The sequence below is a fragment of the Nyctereutes procyonoides genome, unplaced genomic scaffold, assembly GCF_905146905.1.
Source record: "Nyctereutes procyonoides isolate TBG_1078 unplaced genomic scaffold, NYPRO_anot_genome, whole genome shotgun sequence".
Taxonomy (NCBI): Eukaryota; Metazoa; Chordata; class Mammalia; order Carnivora; family Canidae; genus Nyctereutes; species Nyctereutes procyonoides.
The window spans coordinates 47,967,884-47,981,595 of NW_026575135.1; the positions used below are offsets into that span (position 1 = coordinate 47,967,884).

At 38.2% G+C, this 13,712-nt stretch overlaps 1 protein-coding gene across 1 annotated transcript in view; it reads right to left on the minus strand.

Annotated features, from left to right (window-relative positions):
• Positions 1-13,712, minus strand: part of CTNNA1 (catenin alpha 1) — a 183,902-nt gene that overhangs the window by 142,625 nt on the left and 27,565 nt on the right. The window contains exons 2-3 of the mRNA XM_055301731.1: positions 7,896-8,002; positions 6,472-6,667 (exon numbers count right to left, since the gene is read on the minus strand). Of these exons, the coding sequence (XP_055157706.1) occupies positions 6,472-6,667; positions 7,896-8,000 (301 nt within the window). The 5' untranslated portion in view covers positions 8,001-8,002. The remainder of the gene's footprint in view (positions 1-6,471; positions 6,668-7,895; positions 8,003-13,712) is intronic.

Below are 13,712 nucleotides of genomic sequence, written 5' to 3' on the forward strand. Positions count from 1 at the left end.
CACCCTTGACCAATCTAGGCCCAATTATTCCCCATGCACATCTTACACAGTCTGTTTTTCTGAACTAGATGACTTTTTCTCCTCTCCTTTCACCTTTCAAGAGCCAGTGCACCTTTGAAAGCTTTTCCAACCCCATGCTTACTCTCCTACTCATGCTACTTACTTTTCATGTCCAGGTGTCCTAATATAAACTCTGGGACAAACTCGAAAAACTGCCTCCTATCTGCTAGCAGACAGTCTCTCCTCAGAGACCACATGGTCACCCAGTTCTTTCCACACTGTGATTTCTCTGACGTGAGACTTTTCCCAGGAAACATACTAATGTCCAGTGCACCAATCATCCACCCACTTTGCTCAACATATTACCCTCAGAAGCAGCGCAGGAGTACACCAACGTGTACCTCAGCTTCTTCTCCTTCAACCACCCAGAAATGTCCATTATGCAAAAGTCTCTGATCTTGGTGTCTGAGACCCAATCATGAAATATAACTAGAAGATTTTTATAACTCTGTTCTAGTAAAAACTATTCCTCATCACTCTACTTCCAACCTACCATCACTGGTCCTCTTTTTTTTAACGTCTGTCCTTTTTCAAGCATTTACGCCCTTTCTATCTCTATCCTTTGGATATCTCCTACCCAGCTAAAAGCCCTCTTTTTTTATCAGAGTACTATTCAAGCATTCATAAAATACACTGATACTCTTTTTTAGGTATTGTTAAAAATACAGACACACACACACACACACATATATATGTATATATGAGGAGTCACTGCTAATATAAGATTTCCTTTTAGGGAGATGAAAAATTCTGGAATTAGATAATAATGACAGCTGCACCACTCTGTGAATCTACTAAAACCACCGATGTATATACTTTAAGGAGGTGAGTTTTATAGCATTCATATGTTATATGAATCGTATCTCAATTTTTTTTTAAATAAAGATTCTCTAAACCTACCCCTGTATTTACATTTGGCACTAGGAAGGAAAAACTCACTGTAATTTTTGAGACAAGAACCTTTTTTGTCACACACTTCTTGGAGAACATGGTCAAGTATACTCCCCAAACAATTAAGTGCCTATCACGGACCAAGTACCATGACAGTAGCTTGAGAGATTGGTCATCAGACCAGCATAGAACCTGTCCTACTGGAGCCTAGAAAGGGAAAGACATCAATTATCTAATTACCACTGTGATAAAAGCTAGGAAAAGAGGGACATCTGGGTGGCTCAGCGGGTGAGCGTCTGCCCTTCGTCCCATGGCACGATCCTGGAGTCCCAGGATCAAGTCCCACATTGAGCTCCCTGCATGGAGCCTGCTTCTCCCTCTGCCTGTATCTCTGCCTCTCTCAGTGTCTCTCATGAATAAATTAAAAAAAAAAAAAAAGAGCTAGGAAAAGAAAGTATAAGTAAGAATGACCTAATTGGAGTAGGGGGCATAGGGATAGAAAGGGTCTCCAAGAAAAAGAACACATTTAAGAGGCATGCATATGCCTCAGCCCACATAAGGTAGGTAGTTAACTCAATAACTAGTTAGAGGTGATTGGCAGTAAAATGAAACTCCTAGATCACAAGAATTTGGATGGCATGCAAATGGTAATTGGCTACCAACTACCACAGGAGGCTCACGTGTCCACTGCCTTGAGGTAAAGTAGCCATGTGTAAGCATGTGAATGTTTTACCTACTGACGGTGTTAGTATGGTGAGGTTTTAATGTACTCACATATGTTTGTGTTTATTATTGATGTTATCAGGGGCAAATACAAAAAGAAAATTAAGTTATGCTGAAAAACATATATTTAAGTCTCCATTTATAATGATGATTGCACAGAAAACACAGCACTTTTGTACAAACTCAAAAATGTAAAAATAACTTTTGGCTCAAAAGTGTTATAAATAAATACATAAATTGTTTATTGAAAACAGTAAGCTCCTATCTTTAACTCTGTGAAAACCCTAATATGAAGTCAGGTAACCAGAGCCAATGGGTCAAATGTGGCCCACCAACTGTTTTTTAAGTTCTAAAGGAACACGGCCACACCCAATTATTTATATATTACTTATACATGCTTTCCTAACACAACAGTAGAACTGAATAGTGTTAACAGAGACCTTAAAACCAATAAGGTATAAAATATTTACTATTTGGCCCTTTACAAAAAAAAAAATTTTTTTTTTAAACGTGTACTAAATAGAAGTACTTGGGCAGCCCTGGTGGTGCAGTGGTTTAGCGCCGCCTGCAGCCCAGGGCGTGATCCTGGAGACCCAGGATCCAGTCCCACATCAGGCTCCCTGCATGGGGCCTGCTTCTCCCTCTGCCTGTGTCTCTGCCCCTCTCTCTCTCTCTCTCTCTCTCTCTCTCTCTCTCTCTCTCTCGCTCTGTGTCTCTCATGAATAAATAAAAAATAAAATCTTTTAAATAAATAAATAAATAAATAAATAAATAAATAAATAAATAAATAAATAAATAAATAAATAGAAGTACTTAACATTGGTTCAGAACAAAGAAATCTTACGTATCTTTTAACAATGAAGTATCCCACTGGATAAGCAGCGAACTCAAAATACAAAGAATTCTACTTTTCAATCTTCTGTGGAGCTCTAGGTAGATCATTACTAGTCTGTGTTTTATATACCAGTAAAATTCAGAGCAGTTAGGTCATATTTTTGTATAAGGGCTCAGGACCACTAAAGCCAGGGCTGGGAAAAGGTGTTTGTATTAATTATCTTTTGCTGCCTAACAAATTCTCCCAAAAATTTGTTAGCTTAAATTAAACATTTATTTATCTTCTAAGTTTTCTGTGGGTCAGAATTTCGAGATGGTTAGGGTTGCCATCTTTTAACACCTGACTGGAGCTGGAGATCTGCTTCTAAAGTAGATTACTCAGAAGTTTGGCAAACTGGTACTGACAGCTTCCCCCAAAGTGAATAACCCATGAGAAAGAGTCAGGCAGATACTATATTCTCTTTATGATTTTCCCTTGAAAGTAGATAGTATCATTTCTACTATATCCTATTCTTTATAGAAGTGAGAGTCTTTAAGTCCAACATACGTTCAAGAGGATCAAAGCTGGGCTCTACTTTGTTCAGGGGAGGGTGTCAAAGAATCTGCAAACATACTAACACCACTACAGGGTTTCAAATGATGAACAGTTTTAACAACATAACCAACAAGGCTTAGTTGATTAAAGAATATGCACTTAACCATTTTCATAACATGTACTTTGTTCTATTTATGAGCAGAGATGTTTCATCACCACTTGCTTTGATTCTCAAAAAAAAAAAAAAAAAAAAGTAAGCCAACAGAAAAAAGCAAGGCACTTCAGTTTTTCATATCTGATGCAGTAATGATGATGGGAGGCAGTTATATTTTTGTTTTAGCTTTTTTTCCCAAGGCGAAAAAACAAGGAGAGAAGGCAAATTACGGTGAATAGATCATGATCATAAGTAATTGTAAAGTTGGACTAGGACAGACAAGTACTTACGATTCTGAGCCACATAAAAGATTTTCTCAGATATAAATAAAAACAAGAAAACAGAAATTTAGATATGCTTCAAAATTTGTGGGATTTTTTTTTGGGGGGGTGCATGTATTATACCAGGATTGCTACAAATTTACATCAGATAAACTTCCAAAACAAGGAATATATAGAGTTAAATTAAAAGTTACCTATAACCATTAAATGTATTTTGAAAATAAACATCTTAGTTACTAGACTCAAGGAACATTTGGTGAAATTCGTTACTTGCTATTATTTTGAGGCAAAAAGGCCTGGGAGCAAAACTTTCTCAGAGGACAATGAAGTAATGGTTATGTTGATTTCCTTACTAAGAAGCTCAAATATTGTCCTGAACTAGATAGACAATTAAACAGCTTTAAAATAAATTCACTGGGCAGCCCGGTTGGCTCAGCGGTTTAGAGTCACCTTCAGCCCAGGGTGGGATCCTGGAGACCTGGGATCGAGTCCCATGTCAGGCTCCTTGCATGGAGCCTGCTTCTCCCTCTGCCTGTGCCTCTGCCAATCTCTCTCTCTCTCTCTCTCTCTCTCTCTCTCTCTCTCTCTCTCTCTCTCTCATATGAATAAATAAAATCTTTTTTGATAGATAGATAGATAGATAGATAGATAGATAGATAGATAGATAGATAAAATTAATCCAGTGGTGCCTGGATGGCTCAGTCAGTTGGGAATCTGACTTAGGCTCGGGTCATGATCCCAGGGTCCTGGGATCGAGCCCCCATCAGGCTCCTTTTACACAGGGAGCCTGCTTCTCCCTCTCCTTCCGCCTGCCTCTACCCCTGCTTGTGCTCACTTGCTGTCGCTTATTCTCTCTGTCAAATAAACAGAATCTTTAAAAGTAAATAAATTCATTCAAAGTCCACTCTAGGGGATCCCTGGGTGGCGCAGCGATTTAGCACCTGCCTTTGGCCCAGGGCGCGATCCTGGAGACCCGGGATCGAATCCCACGTCGGGCTCCTGGTGCATGGAGCCTGCTTCTCCCTCTGCCTATGTCTCTGCCTCTCTCTCTCTCTCTCTCTGTGTGTGTGTGTGTGTGACTATCATAAATAAATAAAAATTTAAAAAAAAAGTCCACTCTAATGGGCTGAATTGGGGCCCCCCAAACTCATACCCACCCAGAACCTAAGAATGTGGCCTTCTTTGCAAATAGGGTTTTTGCAGATATAATCAAGTAAAGATGAGGTCATACTGGATTTAGAGAGGACTCTAATTCAATGCTTAATATCCTTATAAGAGGAAACTTTGTACAAAGAGATACACGGGGGGAATGCCATGTGACAAGACAACAAATGAAGAGATTGGAGTGACAAATCTATACCAGTCAAGGAATGCCAAGGATTGCTAGCAAACACAAGAAGCTAGCAAAGAACATGCAACAAATTCTTCCACTGAGCCTCCAATAATCAATCCTGCTGACACCTTGATTTCAGGTAGCTGGCCTCCAGAACTGTGAGGGAGTAAACTTCTGTTATCTAAGCCACCAAGTTTATAGTAATTTACATTATGACAGCCCTAGACAACTAATATATCCACCCATATTATGGCTAGTAATATTAAAGTTAAATGTCATCATTTACAATATTAGAAACATTTATCTTGAGCCTGAAAATTAAGAAAAATATTTACCACTCAAGGTTCTTAGGACATAAATTCACAATAACTGGAGACAGCATGACCATTTAATATACTGCTCCTTTTTTTGAGTATTGTCAGAGGGATGAATTTGACATAAGACTCCAATGGACTATGCACACTACTGTCAGCCATTAGAGATCCAGTGACGTTCTCCCAAAGGCCAGTAAAGCAACTGGACAGAGCAGGAGCTCAGTTCACCTTAGTTGCTACCCAACAGTTCTACAAAAAACTATCTCTCTTTAAGTCCTTCTGCTGAACTAGAAGTTTAACAAAAAACTACGAGTTTCAAGAATTTAATGCTCCAGATGTAAAGTCTTCTTACCATACTTGTAAGCATCATAATAACAAGTTTCTCTAATAGGCACTGCTGGCAAGCTGCGGGTTATAATTTCACTTTTTATTAATTCTGAGTTTTCCGGGGGATCCCTGGGTGGCTCAGCGGTTTAGCGCCGCCTTCAGTCCAGGGCCAAAGGATCCTGGAGACCCGGGGATCGAGTCCCATGTCGGGCACCCTGCGTGGAGCCTGCTTCTCTCTCTGCCTGTGTCTCTGCCTCTCTCTGTGTGTGTTTCTCATGAATAAATAAATTAAATCTTTAAAAAAAAGAAAAAAAAATCTGAGTTTTCCAAAATAGGATTCCTTTAAGCCCAGATTTGTTTTTATTTCAAACTCTAAACACTCAAGTTTGTATGGCTAATTTAACATACCAACCTGACAGAATGAGGCAACTTCTAGAGTATTTTCAGAAGGGCTGGACATTTTTCCATTTTATTACCCCTATATCTTCAAGCATGAACTAAAAAGAGGTATTATAGAGGATGAAAGGTAAACTTCTGTCCCATTTATTTCCTATTAAAGTGTTAGAACATTTCTAAGACTCGAGTATTATTTGGCACACCCAAAAAAAGTAGATTCAGAATCTCCAAATACAATGTTTCTTTATTAGCATATCTGATAAAAAGTCAGTACAACTTAATCCATCTCCAACAACTCAATATTATTATAAGTTACTGAGCATATAGCAAGCATAAGAATGAGAATACCAACCACAAAAAAGTCACCTTCAAGGATTGATTTTCTAATTAAAATTAATTTCCCTGGGTAGCTGAGTGGCGGAGCATGTGCCTTTGGTTCAGGGAGTGATCCCAGAATTCCAGGATTGAGCCCTGCATCAGACTCCCCGCAGGGAACCTGTTTCTCCCTCTACCTATGTCTTTGCTTCTCTCTCAGTGTCTCTCATGAATAAATAAATAAAATCTTACAAAAAAAAAATTAGAAAAGCCTGCCTCTCTCTAAATAAAAAGCAATATTGACCTACCTTGTTTTCGAACATCTTCTACAGCAGCCACAAGCTCTTCCTTGAGAAACTGACTCTCCTTTGCAATTTTATCCCCCTTCTCCAAAAAATTCTCAGTTGCTTGTTCAACGGATGCAGCCAAAACATGGGCCTTCTTAGAACGGCCTCTCTTCTTATTTGAGGGTCCCTTACTATTGGTGTTTACCAGAGTTGTGACCTAAAAGTTTTATTTTTACAAATTAAACTGCAGTCAATTAAAATGAAAAAAATAGAAAGATGACTATTGTTAAAGATAGGAAGATTAATTATTCCTAACAAAATGAAACATCACATTTATGAATTCCACTAAGTATTAACAAGTAAACTCTCCATATTTAAGATATATAGCAACAATACTCAATTTAGGTCCCAAAATAATTTAGCCATCTCAAAGTACAAGACAATATTTTAATTCTTCAAACATGATAACTAGGTTTTAGTTTCATTTTACAAACCAGAAACTGATTAGAAACATGTTAAATACCACTACATGTCATCAAGAAATTCCAGAAAGAGGCTGACAATGAACTTGTTATTTTACATGGAGGTCACATTTTCTACTGTTTTCAACCTGTGCAAAATGTTTTAAGGTAACTTGTTTCTGAATTTGTTTTACAGTTTATTCAAGTAAATCTCAGCAATTAATTAGTAAAGGTCCTTAACAAAGGAAGGATGCCCAAAGTAGTGATGGTGCTTTAAGTCCCAGAACATTAACCATCATTAATATATACAGTACCAGATGATCTGTAGATTAAAGATGACTAAAGATTTGTTACTAGCATAGCTTGCCACGCAAGAGACCTGCTAAGAGCTATACTGGATGGACTCCAAGAAAGTAAATATTCCTGAGTCTTTCCACACACTTCTACATATAATTATTAAAATATGTAAATATATATGTATATATACATGTGTGTATATATAATATTAGTTGCTAACAATTAATGAAATGGCATCACAATGTGATATTTTAACAGAACATACCAAACCCACACCTCCAATTACCGGCTAAGTGATCCTGGACAATGAAAAGTTTCTTAGGCATGGTAAAGGGACAACAGTCAAGGCTTCGTAGCCCATCTTTCTTGAATATAACCTATCCTTTCCAAGAAAAAGTGATGCCAAGAAATCGTCTACAAAATACAAACATTTGGTAAGTTGCATTATATACCACTTATCCCCTATTACTACCAATAAGACTCAAGAACATGCAGTAATTATGTTCCTATAGGGTTAAATGAATGCATCAATATTTAAGTAATTAGTGGTGCCACATCATCTAAATACTATCAATCTAAACTCAACCACTCAAATTAAAGCTTTGAGCTAAATTTGCTCTGTATTTGTTTCCTAGGCCTACTACTACAGATCATATTATAACTATGTATTTGTCTGTAGAGTCTTACCTGTGTAACAAGAGGCTCCAACAGTCTTTCAACTGCCAGAGTTCGGATCTCTAGACTTTTGGGGTCCCATTTGAAGTTTATGTTGCCTGTGTGGACAGAAGTCATTTCTGAAAAAGAAACAAAAAGGACAAAGTTAGGCAAACATCAAACACAAACATGAAATATATAACAAATCTCCTACTTTTATAAAGGACTTTTATATCAGCACAGCTACATTCTAGATGGGGAAAAAATTCTTACAGAGCCTGCACTAGAGGACCCAGTAACTTAATCTCTCACACTTTCAGATGTCAAGATTATAAACAGTAGAAGTACTATAAGAGGCACTCCCTTTGGGCTTCTCTGGCACCAAGACACTTCTACTTTCAGTTTTTCCAACATCAACTTAGAAGTAGGATGAAAAGCTAAAGTGAATGAAGGCCTGATTCTGGTTTGTCTTACTGCACAACATTTGTATCACAGTATTACCTAAAAGGCATAACTCCTTCATTTTTGGATGGATTCTTGGAGAATAGCCTGTCTTAATCTATTAAAACATAATGCAGAAGTCTGCTGCCCTCCGCACCTACAGCTATTATCACTCATAGGGAGAAGAAATTTCAAGTCACACTTAGTCAAGTATCAATGTAGACTTCCATTAGACAGAGGCTTTAAGACTAGGAGAAAAGACTCAACAAAAATACCAGTTAGTGTTTGCTTCTAAAAGTTAGTGACTGAAAGGAAAAAAAAAAAAAAATAAGACACAAGAGGTACATAATGGAAGTAAACACTAACTATAAACTTTCTAGACAACCAATTTGATAGATATTTAAAACTTTAAAAGAATGTGTTCTTGGGTAGCCCTGGTGGAGCAGCGGTTTAGCGCCGCCTGCAGCCGGGGTGTGATCCTGGAGACCTGGGATGGAGTCCTGCATCGGGCTTCCTGCGTGGAGCCTGCTTCTCCCTCTGCCTGTGTCTCTGCCTCTCTCTCGCTCTCTCTGAATGAATAAATAAATAAATCTTAAAAAAAAAAAAAATGTGTTCTTGGGGCACCTGGGTGGCTCAGTGGTTGAGCATCTCTGCCTTTAGCTCAGGTCGTGATGTAGGGATCCTGGGATGAGTTCTTCATAGGGCTCCCCAAGGGAGCCTGCTTCTCCCTTTGCCTATGTCTCGGCCTCTCTGTGTCTCTCATGAATAAATAAATAAAATCTTTAAAAAAAAAAAAAGCATTATGACCCAGAAATTCTACTTTTAGATTTTATTCTAAAGGAAAAACCAGAACACCTGGGTGGCTCAGTAGTTAAGCATATGCCTTTGGCTCAGGTTGTGATCCTGGGGTCCTGGAATCGAGTCCTACATCGGATGGTCCCCACATGGAGCCTGCTTCTGCCTCTGCCTATGTCTCTGCCTCTCTCTGTGTCTCTCATGAATAAATAAAATCTTTAAAAAATAAATAAAGGAAAAACCAAGGTGCATGTAAAAACTTGGATATAATGATGTTCACAACAGCAGCACATATAATCATTAAAAATTATAAACTACCTCAATTTCAGAGAACACTGAATAAATAAGTCATATAACTTAACCACACAACACTGTGCCACTCTTAAAAAACAATGTTTACAAAATCTGGGAAAAACAAAAACAAAAAAGAAAACAGTGGTCTCACTGCCCAGGTCTTTATTTCTATTAAATACCATTTCCTGTTAAAGGGAACCAGGGCTCCTCCAAAAAAGAGGGAGGGAGTTACTTTCAGGTCTAAGCTGTTCTATTCTGCAGAAAATAAAGAAGGGTACAAAGACTAACCTATCAAAACAGAGAGGAACCAAAGGCCCCACTGGCCAATAAGACAAATTGAGTATAAAAAGCATGATGACTACAACTGCCTGATTGACAGGTAGGCAGGCAGGTAGGTACATAGGAAATTATCCTGTAACCACAGAGATTCTCAAAAGAAATAGGCAATTTCTTTACCATGAATGTAAAACAGAATTAGAAAATGATAGGGCAAAAAAAAAAGAAGAAGAAAAGAAAAAAGAAAATGATAGGGCAGCCCCGGTGGCGCAGTGGTTTAGCGCCGCCTGCAGCCTAGGGGGTGATCCTGGAGACCCTGGATTGGGTCCCACATCCGGCTCCCTGCATGGAGACTGCTTCTCCCTCTGCCTGTGTCTCTGCCTCTCTGTGTCTCTATGAATAAATAAATAAATAAATCTTTAAAAAATAAAAAATAAAAAAGGTTTCCAGAAAAGAAAAAAAGAAAAGAAAAGAAAAGAAAAGAAAAGAAAAGAAAAGAAAAGAAAAGAAAAGAAAGAAAAGAAATCATTTGGGCAGCCGGGGTGGCTCAGCGGTCTAGTGCCGCCTTCAGTCCAGGGCGTGATCCTGGAGACCCGGATGGAGTCCCACATCGGGCTCCCTGCATGGAGCCTGCTTCTCCCTCTGCCTGTGTCTCTGCCTCTCTCTCTCTCCTCTCTGTGTATTCTCATGAATAAATAAAATCTTTAAAAAAGAAAAGAAAAGAAAAGAAAAGAAAAGAAAAGAAAAGAAAAGAAAAGAAAAGAAAAGAAAGAAAAGAAAAAAAAAGAAGAGAAGAGAAAGAAAAGAAAAGAAAAGAAAAGAAAAGAAAAGAAAAGAAAAGAAAAGAAAAGAAAAGAAAAGAAAAGAAAAGAAAAGAAAGAAAATGATCATTTTGTAAACCCCAGGGTAGTAACTGATTCAGGCAATGATTATCAGTGGATGTTATTAACACCCTTAGTGAAAAGCTACTGGAAAACAGAAAACTTGTAAGGTATCAAAGTATCACTTGACAAGTTACTTATTAATTAACTGGACCAAGACTTATTTTTATAAATTTGTGATCTAATGACCACCCTCTTAAACAGGTAACTAAACTTAGTATCACTAATAATTATATGCCTCCTGATATGAAGAATGTATTATCTATTAAGTACTCTTGATGAAAAAAAAAGCTTTAAATGTTTTTTAAGTCTCAGTGTTACTATAAAATGAGTAGCTGTGCAACAGCAAAAATAAATGTTTAACCAGAGTCTAGTGAAGCTTCTGTATAGGGATTCAAAACCTTTTTCAATACCATGGATCCTTTTGGCAGTCTAGTGAAGCCTAAAGACCAAAGGTTTTGTCCAATAAAAATACAGTGTAAACCACCTATGTAATTTTTTTTTTTTAAAGATTTTACTTATCTATTCATGACAGACACAGAGGGGGGGGTGGGCAAAGACACAGGCAGAGGGAGAAGCAGGCTCCATGCAAGGAGCCTGAAGTGGGACTGGATCCCGGGTCTCCAAGACCACACCCTGGGCCGAAAGCAGGCACTAAACCGGTGAGCCACCAGCGCTGCCCCACCTATGTAATTTTCAATTTTTTAGTAGTGATATTAAAAAGAAATGGGGGACGCTTGGGTGGCTCAGCAGTTAAGCGTCTGCCTTCAGCTCAGGGCATGATCCGGGGATCAAGTCCCATATCCAGCTCCCTGCATGGAGCCTGCTTCTCCCCCTCCTCCCTGTGTCTCTGCCTCTCTCTGTGTCTCTCATGAATAAATAAATAAAATCATTTTAAAAAATAAAATGACTGTACATAATACATTCAAAAAATTGTTACAGCATATATACAGTATTTTTTACATTATTAAAGATATTATACATAAATACTAAGTGTCCAAATCTGGAATTTGCTTTACACTCACGGCACATTTAAAGTCAAAGAAGCCACATTTCACCTGTTTAAGAGCCACCTATAGCTAGCTAGTGGCTTCTGTACTTCGATAGGGCAGCTATAAGACCCTTTCTCACAACATTTTTCAAATGCATAAAACACAAACCAAAAGATTACAAAGACATTTAATGAAATAGTTATCAAGATACTTTACAAATGGATGATACAGTAATTATATGTGCTTCTATATTAATATTAAATAAGACTTAGCAAGAAGTCTGACAACTACTTCAAAGTAATAATGAACCCACACATTTTTTGACGTAATATTATAATTATTGCAGATATGAAAAACTGAGATTCCTACTGGTGACAAAGTTACAGGTTCAACTGTAGTTTGTAGAAATGCTAAATTCCTTAATAGTGAAAACAAAGACAAAATTTTTCAAATTCAAATTCACTGCAAAAAACCTAACCTAGACTCAATTTCAAGCTTATAGGGGATACAGAAACATATTATGTGGGGGATCCGTGGGTGGCTCAGCGGTTTAGTGCCTGCCTTTGGCCCAGGGCGTGATCCTGGAGTCGCGGGATTGAGTCCCACATCGGGCTCCTCGCATGGAGCCTGCTTCTCCCTCTTCCTGTGTCTCTGCCTCTCTATGTCTATCATAAATAAATCTTTAAAAAAAAGAAAGAAAAGAAAGAAACATATTATGTAACATCATGGGAAAACACATCCAGAATGTAGAATACTTTAGAAGACAAGAGGGCCTCAATTCTTCAGAAAGTCAGTATTTTGGGGGAGAGAGTAGGTAAGAAGGCTATTCTAGACAGAAAGATTCAAGAGACCTAAGAAATCTCATGCACTACTAGTACCTAGTTTAGACAATAGTTTGAAACAAGCAACTATGATATTTATAAGGAAACTGGTGTTTAATACTTATTAAATAGATGTTATCACAGAATTACTGTTCAATTTCATAGGTGATGGTGACATTGTGGCTATATATAAAAATGACTACTTCTAGGAAATGCATGCTGAAACATTTAAGGGTTAAATGTTAAGATGTCTGCAACTTTCAAACAATTCAGCAAAAGTTAAAATATGTACATATAGAGATGAAGGAACCATGGAAAAAAAAAATACTCATAACTATTAAATCTAGTAGAGGATGGGGCCCCTGGGTTGGCTCAGTTGGTTAAGAGTCTTCCTCAGGCTCAGGTCATAATCCTGGGGTCCTGGGATCTGGCTCCCTGCTTGGCTGTCAGTCTGTTTCTCCCTCTCCTCTACCCCTCCTCCCCACTCGTGCTTGCTCTCTCTCTCAAATACATACAGTCTTAAAAAAAAAAAAAAGATCAATCTAGGTAGTGAACATGTGGATGGCTGTTCTTAGATTTATTCTTTTAGCTTCTTTGTATACCTGAAATTTCTCATCTAAAAATATGACTAAGATATTATAGAAGTTTATGAGAAAAAGCTCAAAATAGGGGTGCCTGAGTGGCTCAGCTGGTTAAGCATTTGCCTTCGGCTCAGGTCATGATCCCAGAGTCCTGGGATGGAGCCCTGCATTGGGGTCCCTGCTCAGTGGAAGTCTGCTTCTCCCTCCACTCCTCTCTGCTGGTGCTCTTTCATGCTCTGTCTCTTAAATAAATAAAACCTTAAAAAAAAAAAAAAAAGCTCAAAGTATATACTATTAAAGATGGTAAAGAGTTTCAAAACAACATGAAGTATCACCGCAGAGAGAAGATATCTAGATGTATAAACCAAAATATTAACAATAGTTTTATCTTTTTACAGATTTCATTCATTTATTCATGGGGGGGGAGGCAGAGACACAGACAGAGGGAGAAGCAGGCTCCCTGCGGGGAGCATGATCTGGGACTCCATCCAGGACCCCGGGATCAGGCCCTGATCCCAAGGCAGGGGCTCAAGGGCTGAGCCACACAGGCATCCCTGAGATAGTTTTATCTCAAGAGTGAGATTTATGGGTAATTTTAATATTCTTTTTATTTAACTGTATTTTTTATATAAAATCATACAGGCATTTAGAATTAATTACTTTTGTAATTTAAAAAGCTGAATCAGGGATCCCTGGGTGGCTCAGCGGTTTAGTGCCTGCCTTCAGCCCAGGGCATGATCCTGGAGTCCTGGGATTGAGTCCCACGTTG